The 24,213-nt window shown below is 42.2% G+C and overlaps 1 protein-coding gene and 1 long non-coding RNA gene across 3 annotated transcripts in view; one reads left to right on the forward strand and one right to left on the reverse strand.

The window, feature by feature from the left end:
• Positions 1-22,824, forward strand: part of LOC116721135 (disabled homolog 1-like) — a 67,300-nt gene extending 44,476 nt beyond the window's left edge. The window contains exons 4-15 of one of the 2 annotated variants that reach the window (XM_032564674.1): positions 3,109-3,207; positions 5,633-5,764; positions 6,198-6,317; positions 6,620-6,658; positions 8,760-8,825; positions 11,237-11,296; positions 15,480-15,527; positions 15,715-15,826; positions 17,005-17,637; positions 19,232-19,359; positions 19,645-19,749; positions 20,099-22,824. In XM_032564674.1, coding sequence (XP_032420565.1) covers positions 3,109-3,207; positions 5,633-5,764; positions 6,198-6,317; positions 6,620-6,658; positions 8,760-8,825; positions 11,237-11,296; positions 15,480-15,527; positions 15,715-15,826; positions 17,005-17,637; positions 19,232-19,359; positions 19,645-19,725 — 1,518 coding nt within the window. In that variant the 3' untranslated portion in view covers positions 19,726-19,749; positions 20,099-22,824. The remainder of the gene's footprint in view (positions 1-3,108; positions 3,208-5,632; positions 5,765-6,197; positions 6,318-6,619; positions 6,659-8,759; positions 8,826-11,236; positions 11,297-15,479; positions 15,528-15,714; positions 15,827-17,004; positions 17,638-19,231; positions 19,360-19,644; positions 19,750-20,098) is intronic. The other variant, XM_032564675.1, reaches the window with a different exon arrangement.
• On the reverse strand, positions 22,264-24,193 carry LOC116721161 (uncharacterized). The gene is made up of 2 exons (XR_004339537.1): positions 24,101-24,193; positions 22,264-24,010 (listed from the first exon to the last, which is right to left on the reverse strand). It is a non-coding gene; the product is annotated as an uncharacterized LOC116721161 (long non-coding RNA).
• Positions 24,194-24,213: the final 20 nt, after the last annotated feature.

Raw genomic sequence — 24,213 nt, forward strand, 5'->3', positions numbered from 1 at the left:
AAAAACAAGCTTTTTAAAGTTAATTAAAATTTTTTTATGTACAATTTTATGGCTAACGGAAACGCAGCTACTGTTTAACTTTTGAAACAGATATTTATGGGATGGATATACTGTATATCTTAACTTTAAATACACTTAGACAATGTAAGTAACTGAGTGCAATAATGACACTAACTGCTCAGAGATTTACAGTCTTTTAAAATGGTCAAGTTTACCATAGGTGGCCCTACACTGACTGACCATAGAAACCTAATAAACACGTTAAATACGACCTGTTTTTACCTCCTGATTGATTCCAACTGAGCTCCCCAATAAAACCTGCATTATTTAGAATAATGTTGGGCTGGAGTTGGACTCTAAAGACTAATCTCTTAATGTCTATTTAGTTGAGCTCCGCTCTGAGTTTGGTCTTGAATTGATTTGTGCAAGAGACTTGACTAATAAAATATGATTTCTCATTGGGTAAAAAACTGAAACTATTTAAACTGGTGATTCTGGAGGAGGAAGGTGGGGTGGGATTTACGGAAAGTCGCACACGAGCCTCTTTGTAGGGGACTGGTTGGATAAATTGCTCTTGCAAAGAAGACTCTTATACGTGGCTTCTTTACGTTTCCCCCCCCACTGGCTTTTCTAGAGCTTTAATGTGTGGGAAGCCCCAAAGGAGAGGCAGTACAGCCAGAAGGCAAACCTTCACCCACATCCCATCCCGGGGGATATGTCCAATTAAACAACTTTTTGCTGCCTTGATCTGACATTTCAGCAGTGCCCTCCATATAACTCCGGCAGTCACAAGCCAGAAGCCAGTTACAGTCAATGGAGCGGTCGATACAGACCTGCTATTATCTGGACAGGGGATAGAGGAGGGAACAGGTCTGTATTGAGCTGCTTCTCGTTGCCACTGGGACTAATCCACAGAATGGAAAAGCCGATGGCTGACTGACAACACCCCTCAGCGCTTGTGCCCACCTACCTCTTTCTCTCTCACTGCTTACTCGGCTCTCAATCCTTCCTTCCTTCTTTCCTTCCTTCCTTCTTTCTTTTTAAAAAAAATGTTTTTCTTGTTGTATCATATCGCCCCAGCTCACCGGTTTCCCAAAAGAAGACCGTTCAAGAGCGTTCATTCCTTCTGAAATGAATAAAAAAAAATGTTACGTAGAGTTTACAAGGTTTTACTATTAAACATCTAACAGCATGGTGCGCTTTTATGTTGATCAACTCAGATTCAATAAGTTTGCAGAAACACTTTTTGCTGCCTTTTGTGTAGGGTTGGGCGATACGGACTCCAAGTTTTATCACAATATTTTGTGGTACTATTGTGACAACAACAAAAAGTGACTATTTATTACTTATTTCTTTGGTAACTGTAGAGCTGTGATAGGAGCAATTCTAGCCTCAAAAACACAAATATCGCTCTTGAAAAACATTCCCATTTGTGAAACGCTTCTTTAGGAGACCAGTCACATAAAGAAAAGTTTAGTGAGACTCATTGAACAAAGGAGAGGAAAATAGTAAAAAAAAAAAAAAAAAAAAAAACAATCCTGACATTACGGACTGTTTTGGAGGGTCTCTAACATCATTAATTGGAATTTATCGTGCCAACAATAATTCAATGTTCTTATAAGAAACTTATCACGATAAATGATAATCAATGCGATAAATGCCCTCTCTTAATTTTGGGGTGTGTCTCTACCAAGTCTGGACATCTAGAGACTAAATCATTTTTTAGTCTAGGCTTTGATTGGGTTAGGGTTCTAACAGGTACACATACATCAGCTTTGATCTACATCTTCTATGAAATGATCGTGTTGGGTTTCATCTGCCCAGTCTTAATGATTTTTTTGGTTTTTATTTAGGGATATCAGAACAAAAGACTACAAATGCACGTCACGTATTTTAGGTTTTATTTGTAAAAAGTGTCGACAATTATTTACCATTGTCCTTCCAGTTCACACACACGAGCTGCATTGTGTTGGTCAGTCACATAACGTTAAGGCCATCTGTTCCTCAAGGCTCCGTTCTCAGCCCTCTCCTTTTTTCATTGTATCTTCTTCATTTTACAAAAATCCTTGAAATTATTTCCACTGTTACGCAAATTATTGTTCAATGTATCTCCATGTAAAACCCATTTGCCATTCATCTCTCCCTAAAGTGCCTCGACTCACCATGAATTTTCCAAGCTTTAATGAAAAGAAAACAGAGGCGAACACTCCTCCAACCCTCGGTGATCTGTGGCTGTATGTTAAGCAACAGGTTCTTTTTAGATGTACTTTATCAATAAAATTGTTATGGATTTGGTTAATTTTGGGAGCACAACTCGTCCAAATGTCAACATTTTCCACAATACTCAAAAAACTTTCAAGGAGGAATTTGGAAGTAGAAATTCTCTGCTGCACAGAGGAGGTCAAGCATTTTTTTTTTTTTCCACCCCTAAACCGAACCTGCTGCTTTGTCAGCCGCAGCCTCTGCACATAAGGCAAAGTCTTTCTTCTCTTATCATCTCCCCGCTTTTCCTTTCTTCTCCCGACCATTTTTCTCTCGGGCGTTGTTCAATGAAAGGCATGTCAAGCTCACAGGTTGCATCAAACGGAACACGGTGGAAATTTTAATTGTTTTCTTTATCGGGGCGCGAGAGTGTAGGAGAACGAGTGTAGAGAGAGTGCGGCTGCAGATCCATGGGAAAAATCATACTTCAAAGGCTGCAGTGGTTGTTCAGTCAGCAGTACGTGTGAAGTTGCTGGAGCAAGCCGGTCGGGCAGCGGCGCTATCCATTCAGTCAGCAAATCTAACCTTATTGTCAGTAGACGGTGCTTGTGTTTTTATCACGTCAAAGCGCAGAAGACCTGCTTCAAGAGGTTGGGGTAATGTGATTCGCCGCTCAAGTTGAAGTGAGATTCCCTCTGAGAGAGAAGCTTCATGAAAAAGGCAGATGAAAGAACATCCTGTCCTATTTCACCCGTATGCATCTCCTGCCACCCCAACCCCAATCCTTCACATCACATGAATCCCGTTTTTTTTGTGAACCTCCCTTAGTCACAAGTCGCCCCGCTCTCACCTGTGAACAAGGTCAACTGCCTCTCCCTTCATGACTTCTCCTTCTGCTCCTTGCAGGGAATGGCTTCGTCAGCGCGCTCCAAGGGGGAGCACAAGCAGAGGGTCTTCTTGACCGTCTCGTTCGGCGGGATAAAGATTTACTGCGAGAGATCAGGGGTGAGTAGCGCGTCGACGCGGAGGCTGCCGGGAAGCGGCCAGCTGCTGCCGGCGTGAGGACGTCCAGAGGGCACTGCTCACTTCACAACAGCTGCCTTCCTGGGCCGCCATCTTAGACGACTGACCGGCCGAAACGCTGTAACGTTTCGGTCTGCGCATTGACCAAAACGTTAAATATTCTCCCAATCACAATTGAAATCAAGCACTCTTGAGTTACTCGGAAGGCAGTTTGACATTTGGTTTACTAAACATTAAAACTCTTGATGACATTGCCCTAAGTTGAGAGGTTTGACGTTTAGGGCTCCAGTCAGGGTGAATGATATATTAATTCTGGGTTTTTGATGGTGAATATGAATTGTTGAACTCCTGGTTGAACAGGTTGGTGTTTATCGTGGAGAGGAAGTTGAGGATGACTAACTCAATGGAAAGAGTCATCGTCTTGCAGTCGGAAAGTCCATTTAGCTAATCCTCCTTTTTTTATTCCAGCTCCATAGTACGGTGTGTCAGTACCACTGTCACTGATTTAGACCCTCAGCATGAGGGTCGAAATCACCAGGATGTTTTTCATTTCTGCTAAAACATTTATCTAAGTATTGGTGAGAGTGTTTATTTGAACCTGAGTTCACACAGGGTTTCTGCAGGCTTCACCAACTCAAAATTAAGACTTTTTAAGACCGTGATGACATACATGTAAGACCTCTATGTACAAAATACAATAAATTGGCAATAAATTTGCACCTATCCATGACGAACTTAAAAAAGCTAGCTAGCTTAGCAGCTACTTACTGGTAGCCTCACTTACCTCAATACACAGAACATGTGTGGGGGCGACTCAAACTTAAGCCTGACAGAAAGTATTATAAATATTATAGTAGTATATATAATATAATATTATAGTAGTGTATATACTGTATATATATTTGCCATGACAAAATTTAAGACCTGTGATTAATGTATTTTTAGGCCAACCTGCATGTATTTAAATGAATTTAAGACATTTTAAGACCTTCAAGTAAAAATTCATGAATAGTTTTATGATCCCAAAGAGAAACAACATTGTTTTAAATGCATGAATTTCAGACTTTTTAAGGTTGGGTAGACACACTGTCATTATTTCCACCCAGCAAATTCAACCTATTGCACCTTATTTTTTGTTTTTATGAGCCACTAAAGTTCCATGTTGTGTTATGACGGCCCTCTGGAAAAGACATGGTTCAAACACGTCACTGAAAGGCCAAAATAATCAGAAATTCTGGTCCATGAGATGTGTATGTAAATCTCATGCCTTTTCTCCAGGCGGGTTTGGAGGATCGCCGTTTCATTACAGGATGATCCAGGGACTCTGGGTTTTTCCCCTCCGTCCCGCGGCTCAGTGCCGGCTAGATGGGCCCACTTGGCTCATCAGCGCTAACCGCTAATTAGCTCTCAGTTCCACCCCTTAATGATCATTGCTGCTAATACTAATTACAACATAGCTCCACCTCAGCTCTCTTTAGTGCTAAAGTGATAATTGGGCAACAGTGATTGTCTTGCGGCTACCGGTTCCCACCCGACCACCCCAAGAAAAAAAAAGCCCTCACCTCGGATTGTACCTCTTTCCAGTCTGACTTCGTTTCTCCTGAAATGAAAAAAAGAGCGTTTAGCTTCTCGCCACGACCCGAGAGCTCACCCAGTTCCGACAGCCTCATTTGTTGTTTCAGAAGCCCTGCCCCCCCCTAATGCGCCGCGTTGTATTTACCGATTACACAGCAGTAAGTAACCCTGCGCTTAATGCGCCTCTGTGGGTTGTTTAGGTGGAAACGGGGAGAGGGGGATCACTGCGGTGTACAGTCGGCGAGCATTTAGACGGAAATGCTTTCAGCAAAGCTGACATGATTCTGTGGCGTATGGAAGTGCACTTGTCGTATTAGTTTTGTATTTAACATTAATCTGGAGCATTACCGGCAACAGTCCCCCACGAAAAAAACCCCGGGTAAACGTTGAAATGAAAGCTCCTCCCGGTGTTTAAGCTCATCCTGTCTAATAGAGCAGCAGCAGCAGACGGGTGTGCCTTAGTGACAGCTGAATTACTATCCTTTGTGTATGAAGGTGTTCTCTTTCAGGATATCCTCCGCTCCCTCATTTAGGTATTTTGCATTTGATGTTTCATGGCAGCACAAACGTTACGCAACCGGGTTATGCAACTCCGTTCCGCGCCGCAGAAGCTACAATATCACAAACACCGCAGCAGTGCAGACTCGGAAGTTTCTTCCCGCTAAATTGTTCGGCTGCACAACAGTATGCAAAGATGTTTAAAGTGAGTCTGGCCTACTTTGGATGGCAACAAAGAGCGCAGCTCTGTGTCACGCTTTAAAAAGACAGAATGCAAGCTCTTAACAGGAGAAGACGTCACCTGCGTTGATCGCCCCGCCTTCCTGTCGTTCAGGTGCTTCTGCATCACCACTCGGTCCATGAGATCAGCTACATCGCAAAGGACACCAGGGACCACCGGGCCTTTGGGTACGTCTGCGGGAAGGAGGGCCACCACCGGTTTGTGGCCGTCAAGACGGCGCAGTCTGTAAGTTCTGGTACCAAAACTGAAAAGTGAAAGTTTGTGTAGTTTGTAGTGCAAACGTATAAAGTACAGGTGAAAATATGCATCTTTTTACGGATTACGGATTAATACGCAGCTTTTTGGGTATTATATCAGAATCTCACAGACCAACTCAAGGTGGTGCATGATTGTAAAGCGGAGGAAGATGTGGTTTTCAATGGTTTTTACAAATGAAGACCATCAGTCGGAGGATCATTGGATCATCAGTGGGAATACATTTCTTGCATGGTCATGAATAAAACAAAAAACTTGTGTAATTAGTAATATTGGTGCATTTAACAAGGACAAAGGGAAACGTTTTTATTTTATTTAGGTTTTACTTGCTGTATTCTTTCAAGACGAGTTTCTCACCTTTTCGGATGTTTTCACAAACCCATCGTCTAATTCCTGCTTTCAGGCGGAGCCTCTGATCCTTGACCTGCGCGACCTCTTCACGCTGATTTATGACATCAAACAGCGGGAGGAGATGGAGAAGAAGGCTCAGAAGGACAAACACTGTGAGCAGGCCGTCTACCAGGTAAGGCTCTGATTTCCGCTTCTCCTCCGCATCGAGTTCCTACACGTCATCCATTTAATGCACAGAAAATCTACATATAATGAACTGATTACATTTTTTTTTCTCTCACTTTAATCATACGAGTGTCGATGCCCGTGATTTAAGTAAATCACAGCAACCCTGTGTCATTGTGTAACTATGATTGCGTACAGATAGACTTAGATTGTTTTGTTGTTGTTTTTTTTTTTTGCCTTCTATTTTATTTTATTTTTTTATGAAACTGAAAAACAAAATGTGTCATCTGCCCTCTTCCTCAATCGCAGACCATCCTTGAGGACGAAGTGGATGACCCGGTGTACCAGGTAGGTGAGCGGGCGCTACAAGCAGATCCAGAACACTGGACTGCCTTTCTAGCTTCACTGGAATGAAACACATTGAATGGGGGGCGGAGGGAGAAACAAAAAAAACTTTAATATATTTCTTCTTTCTCCAGCCACTGCTCTGCTTGAATTAGTATTTCATAATATTGCACCATTCTGTAATACACAGTAGACCATCCTAGTGAACAGTTATCCTCAGCCATCCAACTCCCATTTTGCCAGTGCAGTGTTGTACAACCATATTTTCCGAGTGAATCTGTGTCGGTGTTCGGATTTTCCTCCAAAGACATGCCCCTCTTCACTTCCCCCGACTGGATGTTATCCCGCCCCCACTATTTTTGCCCTGTATTTATTTGGCTCAACATGACTTCCTTTTTTTTTTTTCTTCCTTTTTTTTCTCTGTGTTTGCTCACACTGAATACAGACAACACTAACTCTTACTCTGAATGCTATGTTCAGTGGTTCGTCCAAACGCCCCACCTCTCCCCCCCAGAACACCTCTGGTCTTTGCTCTTGATGTGTGTTTTTTTCATGATGTCATTCCCATTTGTAGCTTTCGATTTTTGTTGATGCTGGTTGACAAAACGCCTGACTGTGTTCAGAGCCTTTGGCATTTTGGGATATATGTTTTGTTAAACATTTCATTAAGAGGATTAAGTCCATTCCAGTGGGTGCGTAGGAAATCTGGATGGATGCTGCATTAAATTATTACTCAGAAGCTGAAATTTTCTGATTCTGTTTTGGAAAGATTTGACGGCCTCTCCCAAACCGCTATCTCAAAATTCAATATGGCTGCCGTGTGCGTAAAATGTAGCTAACTATACTGACAAAATTACCTTCCTGCATTTTGGTAAATTATTTTAGAGCATATTTATTGTACACCATCAGCTTGTGAATGTGCGTTTCTAATGTCTGAATCATAAAAATGCACTTTTACGTTTTCTGCATTTAATTAAATTCATTTTTAGTTTATTTAATCAAGGAGAACACAGTTAACAATGTTACGAGACAAACTATCAATCGTTGTTTTGTACGAAAGTTTTTACTAGCCATATGTTAATTTGCAAACCCAGTCCTTGGTTGGACCATTTAAAAAAACAACAAAATTAGAAATTCTCAACAAACAGAACATTACAGTAGTTTAGCCACCTGTTAGCACAAAAATGCCAGTTTTTTGAGGTAAAAGTGTCCTTGCAGCTCGATTCATCTGCAGTACTTTAAACAATAATTTTTTACTGTTTTTGAGGAATAAATTGGACATAGTAATTGCACAAAAATCTATATTTGGAAAAAAAAAGTAGCTTCTCATATCTTGGCGCTACCCAGATTTTCTTCTGAGGCAAACAGATTAGCAACCTTTTAGCGCAAAGATGCGAGCTGTTTAGTGAGGTAAAGCTATCCCTACATGTTTCAGCTACAATATTTGAAAAGGAATACATTCTTCTTTTTTTGAGGAATAAATTTAAGATGGTAATTATAAAAAAAATCAATAATTAGATAAAAAAAGTAACTTTTTCTATCTTTGTCGAATCGCTGCTGCTACACACGTAGCTTGCAGTGGTTTCATTTTCGTTACCAGTATCTCCCAAAATGTCAAACAAATTTCTCCGTTTTCATTTCATTTTTACATCAATTTCGGTAGATCTACAGCTGTGACATATTTCTAGACAAAAATCTGAAGCAATTTCTACACTGGAAGTGGAGTTTGACACTGCTGAGGTGGAAGGCTAACCTTCAGCTAAGACCTCCACATTGCCTTGAACTACTGCCTGACCTGTTATACTTGTGCTCTTTCCTCTTCCCACCTCACTCTTTTTTTTTCTTTTCTTTTCTCCCTTCCTCTTTCCCATGCCCCATTTTTCACACTCTTCCTTCCCCTGATCTCATTTCCCCCCCACCCTCCTCCGCTCAACGCCATCCCCGCTCCCTTGTGCTTTCACTTATTCTGCTCATGCCTCCACACCTCTATCTCTCTGTTTTATATGCCATCTCCTCCTCCTTTTCTCACTCTCTCTCTGCCTCTGTCCTTCCCCTTCATTATTTTCTGCATCTCTATGCCTTGCCCACTGATTCTGTTCTGTAGTACATAGTGTTTGAGGCTGGACACGAACCCCTCCGTGGCCCCCAGTCAGAGGAGAGCGTTTATCAGGTACAAAGACAAGTTTTGCCCCACTTTTTTTTTTCCTCCCTCTTCATTCCTTATAAATAAAAAGATAGCAGTATTTATGGTATGGCTCTGACCTGAAGGAAGCTAGAGTGTGTTGACTGTTTTTGGAGAAAGTTTTTTTGTTTGTTTGTTTTATATGAATTTTAGTGTATTAAAAAAGGTACGAATTGAGCAGTAGACTCCAGTGACACTTAGAAAGGTGACGCCTTAGATCTCGTGATTTCACAAGATTGAGTAAGACAGAAAGTTTAAATAATACAATGAAATACTTTAAAGCTTTTAGTGCCATAAGAAAGGCAGTATCCTCTTTGGAGATCTCGTCTGTTTTTGCGTTTTTCTTTTCTTTTTTTTTTTTTTGTCATTTCAAATCATCCAGAAAGAATTTAAATCAAGACACTGATAACCTAAACACAAAAGGCAGTTTTCAAATGTTGATTTAATCTATTAAGGGGGAAAAAGCCATCCAAACCAGCTTCTATACTCATCAATGCCAGTATGATAAAGAAATGACTTTAATTGAACCAGTCTGACAACGTGAAGTAGGGCAAAAGACCTCAAAACGCAACACAGATAAGAAGAACATTTGTTGACTTCTGTCATTCCAGATTTCATTGAATTGACCGGAGAGGCTTACAAAGCCTCTGGCTTTTGAATCTCCACTGAACCACAGCGAGCGCCAATAGCCACACGCTGAGAAAACCTAAATCTGTAGAGGAGCTTCCCATGAGTTCACAGATGACTTTTACCTTAACGGCAAAACTTTCTGAAAGGTGCTCCTCCCGTTCCATCTGACGCTTTCCAGAAACAAAATACTCATCTTACTTACCAACAAGGTGGTGGCAGAGTGATGGTCTGAAGCGATTATGGTTGTTAAAGACCTGAACTACGACCTCATGCAGAAGGACAGTGATCCACATCACACCACGGAGTCCACTACTGAATCACTGAAAAAGTCTAAAAGTCCAGTCAAACCCGGATTCAAGTTCTATTGAGATGTTTTGGCGCGACTTTGAAAATGCTGTTCAGTCTCAAAAATAAGACGTGTCACTGTTGGGGCCATGCTAAGAAAATAAAACTAAAACAAGTAACAAATTACGAGAATAAAGTCATACCAAGAGAAAAAAGCTGTGCGAAAATAAAATAGAAATAATACGAAGGTAAATTTGTAGCATTAGTACGTAATATTATGGCTTTATTTTCGTATGAGTTAATTCTCATAATTAAATTTTTTTTATTAATGTGGCCCTCATACTCCATTGTACAAAAACCCACCAAAGTGGCTGAATAAAAAATAAATTCTCCAGAGAAAAGTGGGTCCAATTCCTCCACAGCGGGCTTAAAGACTTCTTCCCGGTTAATACAATGTTAAGTTATTACGTTCAGGGTGCAAATACTTTTCCCAAATGGCCTTGTTGGTTTGGATAACCTTTTCCCATATTGAACGAAAACTCCAGTTTGTTTTTGTGTTATTTTTGTCTGATACTTAAATGTTTTGATCGAAACATTTTTAACAAAAGAAAAAGCAAAAATGAAAGAAACTTGCTTTGGGGCAAATGCGCGCTCCATACCAAATTGTACCTAAAGCAGTTTACAACATGTCGAGGTGAGCTGTTCAACTTGAATTCGCCCACTGCCTATGTACACCAAGGTCGTCTTCACTGGCCAACATCATGACCTTTTGATTTTGGACCACTTGAAGGACCAGATAGAACTCCCGGGACGCATGGAACGGGTTAATACCAGCCTCCACCCGCCCCGTTCCCCGGTCTCCCTTGTCCTCCTCCTGCTTCGGCCTCTCCAAAGATGAAAGTTGCAGATGGAGAAAGAGAGAGATTAATCACTTGCCATGCCATTTGATCTCCGAGTGAAACAAGATCAATAGACTTCGGGGGAACATAACTGAAAGCTAACCAGTTGAGGTAGCAGATGAAGAGGCGAGCAGCAGGGTTAAGAACCAGCAGATATCTTGGATAGCTGTGAAGAAAAACAGAAAAAGAGGAGAGAAACGCCGGAGCCGAGGCATTTTCATATCATCAAATGAGACAGCGCAGACGGTTGTCGAATAATAATAGGCTTTCTTAACACACACCGAACCTCCTTCAAGCTTTGTTTGCAATCGATATCGATTTAAGCAGAATTGATCCGGCGGCGCAACTGTAGAATTTGCATAATCCTGCGCTGCTAAAAGATAAGTGCATCTAAATTATTAACCTGGATGGAAATTGATTGAGTTAACTTTTTTTTTTCTACTTTAATAGACATGTTTTTTTCCCCCCTTTTTTTTCTTCTATTATTTTTGCACACTCCTGTGTTGAAATACTTAGCCAGCGAAGAAAAAGTAAAAGGTGTTGATCTGTTGACTTCCATATCAATCGACATCCGATCTAACGCAGGTCCCAACCAGTCAGCAGAAGGAAGGGATCTATGACGTTCCCAAACGCCATTTCATGACTGTAGGTGTTTTCATTCTTATTATTTACTTTTTTTTTAATGTTTTTTTTTCTTACTTTACTGCTTACAAACCTCTCTTTAGGACCCTCGCGAAGGGAGTTCCTTAAGCCACAACTGGCCCATTTTGCTCAGCTTCATCAAAGGTTGCAGTGCAGGAGCTTGCAAAAGTATTCACACCCCTCGAACTATGTCACATTTTGTCACATAAGGGCTAAAAACCTCAATGCATTTTACTTAAGAATGCCATGAAGTAGTGCATAATGGTGAATGGGAAGGAAAGTAGCAGGAAGCTGGTCAAAGCTGAAGACAATTGGAGCTAAACACCAGACAATCCCCGAATGAAAACGTTTTGGAAATTGCTAAAGACCTGAGAGATTCTCCTTTTAGCAGAACATCATCCCTGAACGTCCAGCCAAAGCTACAGAGCAGTGGTTTTGCTCAAGGGTCCCTTCACGGTGGTGGCTGTAAACTATTAGCACAACTGATAAAGAAACTAGTTGTTTTTAAAATATAGATCCAAAAGGACGACTGGTTTTAATAGTTTTCCGTTTTGAACCCGTTTCGTTTCAGAAGTTCAATAAGCTGTAATAATTTATTTGAATAGTAACTACATTTTATGGGTAAAAACTGGTCAAAAATGGTCTTTAAAGGTCGTCAGCCTCTGGTTGAGATCAAACCATATTTACGTGTTTTAATGTCCTAGTCATAGTCCAAACTTCTGTGACTTGAAAACGATGTCTACGGACACTCTTCACCCGGTTTGAATAATCCTGACGTCATCTGCGTAGAACGTCAGGCAAACTTGTCATTTGGCACTACTTTGTCTTGGCCCATCGTGTAAAAGGCATATAAATACAGGGGGGTTTATGCCTGCCATGTGACACCTGAAAAGGTTCTTGGGGTGTGATACTGGTGCAGTGTGGTAAAGCAGGGTATTGGCTCAAAAAGAAAACTGACAACAGAACAACAATGTTCTCTTTTCTTTTTGTCATGATAATGACGCTGGTGGTGCCGCAGAATCTTGAAGACTTGAAAGCAGCAGATTGGTCGACCGAAGTCCTCTGTAATTACACACAACATTAGACGGGCCAGCTTTGTGTACAAAATCCAATCTTGTGCAGAATTAGATGCGTATCATAACCAGATGCTAGAAATATACATAAAAAAAAAAAAAGCTCTGTTTGCCGGTCCCGTCGGACTGGAACGCTGGGCCGGTTCCGCGCCGTGGAATGGCTGTGTTTGTCTTCCTCAGAGGGTGGAAATGAGAGGTTTGTAGGCGGTGGAGAGTGGGGTGGGGGGAGTATTGAGTTGAGTTGCATGTTGTGTTGTTACATTTACAATTAAGGCACCTGTTAAAAAAAAAACAACAAAAAAAAAACTGCTCCTTATTCAGAGGATTTGTGACATTTCTCCCCCTGGTTTTAATCGAACCGAAGCTGGGTTCATCTCAGTTCTCTACCATGCAACGATATTCCTGTTTCATCTTTAAAAAGAAACATTTGTTCCACTCCCACTTTTACCCAACATTCACCAAGAAAAAAACCCGCAAAAAAACTCCTGTCATTTGTGTGTTTTGTAACCCGGTGCATCAGACAGATGAACTGTCTCAGCCCCGTTGCTATCTCACCTAAACAGCCCATGCCGGTTTAGGCAGCAGCGCTTCCATATCTCTAAGTGTTACTGCTTGTCTGTTCATTCAGTTGGAGCTTTTTGAGAGCCTCGAGCTCATCCGATGTGTGTCAGCTCCCTCGGGGGGGAAAGACCTCTGTGTACAATGTTTGCTTCTTCTTTTTTTTTTTTCTTCTCCTTCCTCTTCCAAATTCTGACTCATTCTGTGCCCCTCGATGGTTATCGGCGTGCCGCGCAAACTGTGTGTCACCCCTTTATGTCCGCAGCCTGTGGGAGGAGGACATAAACGCCACGTCACGGCGGCGTCACCGACGGCCGCCGTTCCCGTTTTCGTTTGTCCGTTCTTTTTGGTTTGACCGTTCCCCTGTGAGTTTCGCTGCAGCATGCAAGTCTGTGCGTTTTGTGTGAATTTCCACGCTTTTACACTCAATCACTGTCTGCTTGGGCATGGCTGCAACCATTCCATGCGACTTTTTCCATTCCATGTTTACAATGTTTCACCTAAAGGGTTGTGAAAATGATTTTTGCTCCCTTATGAATTCTTCTGCTTTTTGCCTTAATTTGTAAATCTTTCAGGTCATAAAATAGTAAGACAGTGGACGCCCGAGACTTGTTCGATTTTTAGGACCACAGCCGTGGAAGCTAAAATCCACAAGTACTTCTGACCCCCTTTAAGAACATTTATGACTTACTATTTAATAATTCAAAAACAAATATAACTTAATATGTGTTCATATGCACTGTAGAAGCCGCCTAATCACTATCACAGAAGCTAATCTACAGTCTTCCCTATTTATGCTTTTGGGAGTTCAACCAATCAGCGCTAAGGAAAATAAACGAAGCTCCTGGGTTGGGCTAGCCTCTACCGACGCTAGCCAATTGCATATCAAGTACCATTGCAGCCAAGTATTTTAGCTTCCAAAGCTGCATTTTCTTTTGACTGTTAGATGTACTCTATGGAAGAATCTAGAAAGAGGCAGTTTTTTGCAGACAAATTGGGGTTGCATTCTACCAGAAAAATTGAGTGAATACTGGACCACGAACAGGCGGGAGTTCACTGCATCTAAAAACGATAACCTGAGTAAATACCAAAGTTGTCAAATGCTGATAATAAAGGGAAAACTATGCAAACCCACTTGGCCCTTTGTGAAAATAGTTATCGCCTGTTAACTCTGGTTCGTCGGCAAGTATCGTCATCGCTTTTTACATCGCTGCGAGAAATGACAACTCTGACAGCATCTTGAACAAATTTAAGTCCAGACTTTGACCTTTTGTTATACACTATTTTTTTTTTTTGAGTTAGTTAGAGAAGATCTCGCTGTTGTGCTACATAAACCAAGTCTGCTTGAGTTTAAAAGTTGGCTGGACAATTGGCTTGAAGATTTTCTGGTGAAGCAGAGTTAGTGGTTTTATGAATTATATCAAGTCAACCAGGTCCTGAAATGGTAAAATAGCTCAGACTTAAACATTACCACCACTGGCCTTTTTGTGTTTTTCTTTTTAGGGGGTTGCGGGGAAGTCTCCCATTATTTCCCAATTTCTTTGTTATTGTTGAACAGTGAGCTCTTTTTGTAATTTTGCTCGGCCAGCCGCTCCTGCCAAGGTTCAATTTTCTGCCCTGTTCTCTATATTTGTACATAAAGATTCTACAAATATAGAGAAAGATTCCCAAAGATTTAGAAACAGCTAATGGTTTCTACACTGATGGATTGCACTGGTTTTGTTTCTCATCTTGTTGTTAAATTTGTACATTTTTAGCCTCCTTCATGTTGTCAGACTGATTCTACTGGAGGGATTTATTGATATGGTGGTACTCAGGCCTGCTTCGGAGAGGCATTTTCTCCAAAACAAATGAAATCAACATTTGAAAATATTGTCTTATATTTACTCAGGTAATCTCTGATGAGATGAAAACATTTTTAAGTGTGTCAAAAAGGCAAAACGGAAGAAATCTGTGCAGGGGGTGAAGACTTTTCCACAGCGCTGTCAGTGGTGTGAGTAGACCTCAGAGGGGGAGTAGAGTAGGGGGCTTCAGTCTGCTTACTGGGCGAGGTGGTCCCATGGTCTCGGTCTGGTGGTTTCAGGAGCGTCCTCCATTATTGGTTGAATTAAAACCCGCTCCCCCCTGTGTGTGTGTGTGTGAGTGTGTATCTCCTCCTGGAGCAAAAATCAACATGATAAAGCAGCTCAGACTCTCACCGGGGCCTCTCATGATTGGCAGACATAAGAATATCTAATCAGAGTCTGTTTTATGGAACCCTATAGCCTTTTATCAACTCAATTATAGCGAAGCATGAAAGATTCATTTGAGATCCATTAACTGATAATGAAATGAGGGGGATAGTTGTTTCTTGCCGTCCGCAGCACAAAGCGTCTTTACGAATAGATTTTTACTGCCCACACCTACCCAACCATGCAACCACCGGCAGCCCATGTCCGAAATAAAACGGTCATGACTCTGGAGTTTTTTCAGGTGCTGATGTATCACCAGACTTTTCCCTCTTCTTTCTCCCCCTCCGGCCCCCTCTCCACCTCGTCGTACGGCCCAACTCGTAGAACATCAACCACTTTGATCTTTTCGGCGACATGTCCACCCCTCCCTCGGTGAGTACCTCCGGCGAAAAAAAAGGTAAAAAAAATAACGCTTTCATGTCAGCGGAACCGATACGAGTTCTGTCAGGGCGCTGGTGGCGACCGGAATCGCTCTGATCTGACGGCAGAAACCCCCGCAGATGGAGCTCGGTGCGACTTTTAGGTGACTTTGGTAGAGGTGACATGTGTGTCCTTCCAGATGCCCCCGTCACCTGCCAACACGCTGGACCCGAACCGGAGCAGCCGCCAGCAGCAGCAGCACACCCCCGCCGAGCTGTACGCCCCCTTCAGCCCGACCTCCATGCCGTCAGGTAGACGACCGTTTTAATGTCTCGCCTCCGATTCAAATTGGGAACACGACAAGCTCTGTCATTTGCTCACTCTCCTTTGAGTGGAAGCGGCAGATCAGCAGCATTGGACAAACTGAATCAAAAAGTCCAAGAAAATTAGCTGTAGGCACATTTGATATTAACAAAAGCGTGCATGATATTCAACTCTTTCACATCATTTTGAAATGGCTACACCACAAATGTGTTTCATTGAGTTCATATGAACTAGGTAGGGAAAATAAACATTTTATTGACTAAGATGCAACGATAAAGCATTCTTTTATTGCATGCTGATAATTTATAGATTCACTGATCAATTTGAACAATTATGCACCGATTAATAGCAAGACAGCAAAAGAGATTTTGCGTTTTAGAGTTTGAACCAAGTGAAGCTGAAGCTTTGCCTTTTGAGGAGTCTGAACATACTTACAGACCATCTTAAATGCAAATTCTGTATTTTCTGTACAGTTTTTGCAATTTTGTTTAGCTTCTTGGTGTTCATTCAACCACCGTGATGCTGGCACCAGAGTGGGGATTGTGTGGTGTATTTTATAGATGGATAGTTGGTTGGATAGATAACTTGTCCCTATTTCAAAATTGATTTATGGTAAAATATTGATACAGGCGAATCTCAGGCATAGCCTTACACTATCACTCAATTTACAACGCACAATAGCATATAGACCAACTAGGCAGTCCTTCAGATACAGTACATACATATCAAATATGTATGTACTGTATCTGTAGTAGCTTAAAAGCTTGTGGAACCAATAAGAACTTTTACCTGTCTTTAGTAAGAAGAGGCAGACAGTACAGTCGTCCAGGTGAAAAGGGTTTTGTCAATCATCATTTTGTTTTCCTTGTTGAGCACAAGCTCCTTGTAAATATTGTCCACTACTCTAAAGTTGCCTTTTGGTTTACTTCCATGTTTGCTGTTTCCTCTATGTGGAAGTCGACTACAAACTTGACTTCTTACAGCTTTTCAAAATGTCCAGTTTTAATAGAATCCTTGACTAATTGTTGTTCCATGAGCAGATTCTCTCAGCTCCTCTAGTCTTAGGCTGGTCCTCTTGGCTGCTTCTCAGAGTCCTTCTCTTGCCGTTGATTGGTTGAACTCCTTCTTCAGATGCTAAAAGCTAGACGATGTTTGTCTCCTTCAGGTTATATGACCATGGGGCCGGTCCAAGCGGCTCAGTGGGCCCAGCAGCCGTTTCCCGGCCAGGCTCAGACTTTGGCCTTCCCCGTTCAGGGCCCCCTCCAGGTAGCTCAGGTCCTCCCCGGCGGTCAGCCCATCATCCTGAGCCAGGCCAACATTTTCCCCACCACTCAGCAGCAGTGGGCGGCCATGGCAGCGTATATGCCGGCGCAGACCGTGGGAGTTGGGGGCCATGCCATACCAGCTGCCATGCTCCAAGGCCTGGTCCCCATTACCACCGTGTGCCCCCAAACGTGCGACCTGTCGGCGCCTTCCTCGGCCATCACCAGCCCCCATCACATGGCCGACCCCGCCCTGCTCCAGAGGCAGCTCAGCCTGGGGAAGGAAGGACTGGGCGTGGACTTGGACGCGGGCGAGGGCCCGTCCACATCGGGAGCGGGACCCGGCGTGGTTTCCGGAGGGGCGAGCAGGTGCGGAACCCCTGGCCTCATGAGTGCGCCTGACATGCTGGTCTGCAGTCAGCTGCTGCCTCCACAGGCAGCAGCCAATCAGGAGGAGGAAGGTAGCTGTAGCGACCTTGATCTGTCCAGGATGACTTTGAGCCCAGGAACGTCCACCTCACCATCAACCGAATCACGTAAGTGTTTCTGAACGCATTTTACAGAAGCAATTTCTATCAATCGATCAATCATGTTTATTTGTACAGCATATTTCAGCAACAAGGCAGTTCAAAGTGCTTTACATCATAAAAACATAAAAAATAAAACGTCATAAAATCATCAATAGAGAAACCAGTGACATACATTACATTTTATCAAGTGCCATCAGCCAAATCATCAATGCACATCATGAAACTCTAAACGAGTGGATCTTCAGCCTTGTTTTACAGGAATTCAGTGTTTCAGCTGCTTTGCACTTTTCTGGAAGTTTGCATAGACACTGAATGCTGTTTGGTTCTGGTACAATTTATCTGAATAGCTTGATTTTCGTACATGTTTGAGTATCTTAAGGTACCTCAAGATATCTGTATTTAACATACACCGAGCTTCCATGTTCATTGGCACTCTGGTAAACATGATGAGGTGTTTTCAAACCTGATGGTCCGGTAGGCTCGGTTTGATTTAACCTCTTCTGGTCTTCTACAGTATCATAAGATAGTTAGCGCAGCCAGCATTGCTGAAACAGAATGCAGGTCATTAGCTTTACTGTAGTTTGCTTCCTGCAGTAAAGCATTAAGCAAACTACAGTGCAGGGCATTCTGGGTAAATATAACCAAAACAAACACACATGTCAAGCAACAGTGGGAGAAATGGCTCCTGGTCTTTTACCAGAGACAAAAGAGAAATCCTACAACTGCTAAAATCTGACGCCACTCCATTTTGTTTACATTTTGCGAAGAAGGATGTGTCGATCAGCGTCGTCTTCAAAGATTTTTGTGTCAATTTTTGTCCCTCAGTGGTTCTTGGTTCAGTACCACCACGGGCGAGGAGGGGGAACAGGTTTTGGATCATTTGACAGTGCAGTGTGAAAGTGAACTGCAGCAGCTGAAAATGTAACAAATGTTGCAGTTTTAGTCCCAAATCAAATTGAGTCGATCAGGTGTGAAAACATCCTAAAACAGCTACCTTCACAGAGGGTTTCATCACCATGACCTAGCTATGATGTGTACACTGATTGGAAAACGGTCAAGTTTTTTGAGTTTCCAGCCGGTTGGTCATCGGTTGGGCGAAGTGAGCTAAAAATAATCTGATTTCAGTCAATCTCTAACAACCATTGGCTGGAAGGACTTTTGAGATAGTGATCTTTGTTTCCCTGGTAACCTTCACTCAAAGGAAAAACCCATACACCCTCTGCATAACAGTGCTTCTCTTCTCACATTCATTACTGCCTTTACAGATGTCTTGCTAGCCGCTTTGAACTGTCATCTTTACTTTTCCGCTGTCTCCAGTTTTGCGGGGAAACTGACGTAACAGCCTTCGCCTTCCACGTACCGCTAATTGTTAGACGTTTGTGTTTGCTTCAGCTCTCTTGCAAAACAGTTGGCCCGTCTGCCTTCCCGCACACCTTCTTGCTCTTGTTTTGTCCCTCTTGAAAAGAAGGGAGGCGGCTAACCGCCTGTCAGAACGAGCCTCGTCTGAAAGCTAACGTCGTCGAAGGCAGACTTGCTTAAAGGTCATAATCCAGATTCCCATCTTTCATCTCATCGCATTCCCTCGACTTTCTGTTCGCAGCATCCACACCTGCCCCTCAGCAGAGCTCGTCTTCAGACTGCCCCCCGTCCCAGGGCAGTGACCCCCCGACGGATCACTCCCCAGTTGACCCGGAGGAACCCCCCAGCAACACCAGGGAGGAACAATCAGTAAGTGCTTGCCTCTCCCACTGGGATTCATGGATGCCACTTACCAACAGACTCCTATTGCAGCGGGGATGATGTATAAAGTCTCGTGTGATTATCGCCCGACTGAAGTTATTTACGTCTATCAAAAAAAAAAAAAAGTCAAATCAATTACACACGAAAGGTCAAACATCAATTAAGTGGGTTGATTACTTGGCGTAATGAGGTGAAATCATTTAGAATGATTACACTTCCCAACATTTTGGTGGGAAATCAGAGTGAAGAAGAGCTGATCTGTCTCCGACCCAGGGTTGGGCGAGCTCGGACTCTCCGGTGCCGAGCGAAGGCGGCGAGCCGACGGATCAGACGGGTCCGCAGAAAGACAGCTAGAGGGACGCAGGCGGTGGGAAGGCGGTGAGCGTTTCATCAGCCCGTTCTTCCTCTCATTTCCCACAGTTATTAATCAGCCGTCTTCACCACATGACATTTGTGTCTCAACTCCCCATCTCTTTTTCTTCTCAATGCCAAGCGATTTCCCTCGCCTCATCCTTTTCCCCCATAAACCCATCTTTCTGTCCTTTATTGGCTTCATATTTCCATCTGTCAGCCTGCCTCCCAGTTTTTACTGTGAATGGAAGCTTTGCTGCCAACCGCAGCCTTCATGTAAATCAGTCTGAAGCTGGGAAGGCACCACAGTGACATCTGGTGGTGAGATCTATAACTACACTAAGAGTTTGTTTTTTTTTCTTCGTCTTCCATTTAGGGATATGGAAGCATTCCGTCCTAAAACTGGAGGTTCTGGGAAAAACAAGACAGACAAGTGACTGTGATTACACAGGCTAGCTGTTGTCTTTTTTTATATATATATAACATTTAAAGGATATTTCTGGCTATCAGAGGAACTGCTTTATTTTTTCTCGAGAGGCCACACACTGTATTGCTCTCCTCAGCATGTCCAATCAAATAACTCTTCAACCAGGAAGTGACCTTTGATATCGGACTCCTTGAGCGGGAGGTGCGCGCATCCTTCCGTTTCGAACTGAAAGAGTTTTTAAAAAACGACGCTGATGATGCAAACTACTCTTTTTTTCTTTTTTTTTTCTTGACAAACGTCAAAGAGGAGCAGCATCTCTCCGTGCGTTGGCCGCAGTACGCAGCAAGTTTCCCGTCATCTCGCTCCGCCGTTTCACCAGTTTGCATGAACTGAGAGTTCGACGAACTCGGCCGAGGGCCTGAGAAACGAGATCAAAAACTCAAGATTCTTCGTCTTTTATAAGCTGTGATTTCCCAGCCGGTGACGCTGGAGTCGATGCAGACGTCAACGTGACTCTACGTGACGGTGTAGAAATGGAAAAATTGCCAAACGTCTATTTTGTAAATAAGAATCTTTCCCCCAGGCCCTCCTAAAACCCGAGCCTCCGTGCCATAAGATAGCACTCTGCCTCTCGGATGCCAACTACGTGTGTTTGTCTGAAGCAACGCTCCACCAGCATCTCCAGTCTTACCATCTGGAAATTAATTTAATTTTTTTGTTTCTTTCTTGGAGCCATGTTTTTTTTATTATTATTATTTCTAATTTCTAAAGATGTATTGTTTTTTTGTTTTTTTTTAAGGTTTCGGGGAGGGGAGGGAATGAACTGTGAATATGTGTTGCCTGTTCAGGCAGAATAAAGTCTGATGATTCTCTGATTACAAACTCGATAAAAAAGAGCGATGTGGGCGGAGCTAGAGGTGTTACCTTTTTACCGACGTCTAGTGGCAGATTTTCTTAGCTTTTTAGATATACGTCATTTTCAACCAAGGTCGCGTTGTTTACAATTTGCGTCTGTCTGATTTCTTGAAGAAACAATAGGGGGGAAAAAAATCTTAGTAATACATTGGGATGAAAGACGTTTTCCTATCACTGGCAAAAAAAAATTGTACCTTTAAGTCACATTAGAACCACAAACCCATATGCATTTTAAGTTTTTTTTTTTCTTTTTTCTTTTTTTAGTTAGACCAACACAAAGTAGAGCATAATTGTTGTGCTTTTTTTCAGCAAAAAATATAAAAATCAGGTCTTTCAGGGTGTATTCACCAGCTTTATTTTGATTTAATTTAGCTAGTTCTTCTCTGCAAAATACCATAGATTAAATCTGATTGAAAGTCTCTTAGTTCTGTTACTCAAGGACATTGAGGCTAAAACATCCTTGCTAGCTACCTAGCCAGCTAGCATTGCTAAAGCTTCCCCTGGTAATGTTTGCCGCTGCTGCTACTAGCACTGATCTAAGAGCAGCAATCTCTGAAGTCTGAGGGTTAGTGGATTTTAGACATGGTGGACAAGCACCAGTCTCACCTAATGAAGTGTTTTACTTCAACAAAGTTGTTACTATGGAGGGAAAATAAGTAGAGCATGGAATCAAAAGAGAATAGAGCCACAGACGCAGCTCTGCTGACAAATAGGAAAGAGAGAAAAAAAAAAGGTAATTAATGTCTTCAACTAACGGAAGAATGTGTCAAAATCTCACGAGAAGTACCAGGTCTTAGATTTCATTCTTAATGGTCTTTAAAAAAAGGTTTTAAAAAGTGTTAAATTTGAGTTGGTGAAAGCAGCAGAAGCCCTGATCTTTTTTCACTTGAAATAAGACAAAGTTAGCTTACAAGTAACTTTTCGGAGCTCCTCTTAAATCAGTACTTCTTTAATATTGATCAAAACGTGCTACTTCCATTGGCAGATGTTTTTTTACTTATTACAAGTTATTTTTCCCATAAGTGAAGAAAATCTGCCAGTGGAAGTACTGTTGTAGTTTTTTCTTGTTTTTTTAAGATCAATATTCAAGAATTATTGACCTAAAATAAGCTCTTATATCTGGTTGAAGAGTTAGGTTTGTCTCATTTTAAGATATTTGCTCTAGAAACTAGACAAAACACTCTTGGCAAGATTTTGCGTTTTTTTATTCAAACTTCAGATGTATAAAGTTCACATCAGACACTTCTGTGATAAAAAAAGAAACCCATTCGCTTTACAATCGTGGACTACCTTGTGTTGGTCTATCGGATATAATCACTATGAAATAAATCCTAGTTTGTGGTTGGAATGTGGCAAAACGGCAAATATTCGAGTGGGTATGCCTACACTGTGGATGGTTTAGCAAACTAAAAGCTCAACGACGGCAGGACACGCGTCTCCTCTGGGTTTGGTTTTCGTTGTCCAGTCACTGCTCCCGTCAGGCCGTCGCGTTGTTGTAACGAAGCACTCACCGTACATCGTCTCCCCGTGAACAGTCCAAACTACAGATCACCAACACTTCCTGCTAGACAACACCTGTCATTAATGGTTAACCGACAAACGAGACAAAGTGTCCCAGAATATTTTGTAAAGTTTATTTATGGAATTAAGATTTGTGCTGAAAAAGGGATTTTTGTACGTCTATGACTCCCCCCCGCCCCGTCCATATGCTGTATCCATGACACTGTTCTGTCACAAATAAATGACCACGTGATTCCCAAGGTTACTGCTGCTTTTCTGTCTTACCGTCTTACATCCAACAGCCAACGGGGGCTGCCCTGCATCAACAAATGACTTCTTAATGTGGCTTCTTATATACAGTACATCTTAGTTTTGGGGGAAATATTATTGTTCTCTTTTTTCTTTTTTTTTTAAATGAATATTTGCTTTTAAGCTTTATTAATGACGATTTTCTTATAAGTTAGGTAAAGAAAAATCTGGGTGGATGAAGAAAATGCTCAGTTCCTTTCCAGGGGGCGCTCTATGCTACATAATGGAAGATGAGTGGAAGACATTTCTGTAAGTTTCTCAGGATTTATGGTTTATTTAGAATCGATATAAAGACTGGTTAATGTTTTAATTTAAAAAATAAAGGATTATTGATGGTTCCTTACTAAAACAAACATCCATATTTTTCTTTTGGATCAGAATTAATGACACACTTAACAAATGAAACCGAAAAAAACAAAGTATGACACTAAACCTAATCACCTATTACTGACAGAGGGGAAGTTTTTAATAAATTTAATAAACTCATAGGCTTCTTAGAAGTCTAAAGGAAAGATTTTATCAGTCTGACTTTAAACTGGACGGAAAAACTGGGAACGTTCGGCTCTAAAGCTCACATTGGAGTCTGGACTTCCAGCAGCAGACCACCGCTTCGGTAGGATAAAGAACCTCACATGGTCCGAAGTCTGGCTGCTTCTCCATCAGAGTCGGCTCCGACTCTCTCCCTCCCCACTTGGGTGATGGATAAATCTTGAGACCAGCTGCTGTCAGAAAATATCAATACGATTTCTTTGATTTTAGTTTATTGTTATTATTCTCTTGGCTTGCGCATAATTTTGACGTCATGATTTTGTCCCACGTGACAAACGTTTGGACTCTGCTGCTGTAAGTTGTCATTTCTTCAAACCTACTTAAAAGATTTATTTTTATTTTTAAAAAAAGATAAAAATAGCAGTCAAAATCCCATAACTACCGTATTGCGCCACCCTCCTCGGAATAAACAAACTGCGGCAAATTCCTGCGGTTGCGCCACTCTGTAAAGCCCACAGTGTGGCGAAGCTGAACAAAGGTTAAAGGTGGCAGCGCCGTAACTCGACTGCAAACGATGGTGCCACCGTCCCAGACTTGATTACGCAGCGGTCATTTTTCACCGCCATCGTATCATCAGAAGCACGTTTCCTGCGCGTGTCGGAAGCAGATATTACATGTCACGCGTAATGAAGTTTATGCAAATGCCAAAGATATCTCAGGCTCGTCCGCTGAACTTACCGGCGAATCCAACGGCGTTTTAATCAGACTGTGTCGAACCTGTGGGAAACACACGCTTACACACGCACACACCTCGCAGTGCAGCTCTGTGGCCTGTGGGATTGTGCATCCAA

This window comes from Xiphophorus hellerii, chromosome 6 (genome assembly GCF_003331165.1).
Source record: "Xiphophorus hellerii strain 12219 chromosome 6, Xiphophorus_hellerii-4.1, whole genome shotgun sequence".
NCBI classification, from domain to species: domain Eukaryota; kingdom Metazoa; phylum Chordata; class Actinopteri; order Cyprinodontiformes; family Poeciliidae; genus Xiphophorus; species Xiphophorus hellerii.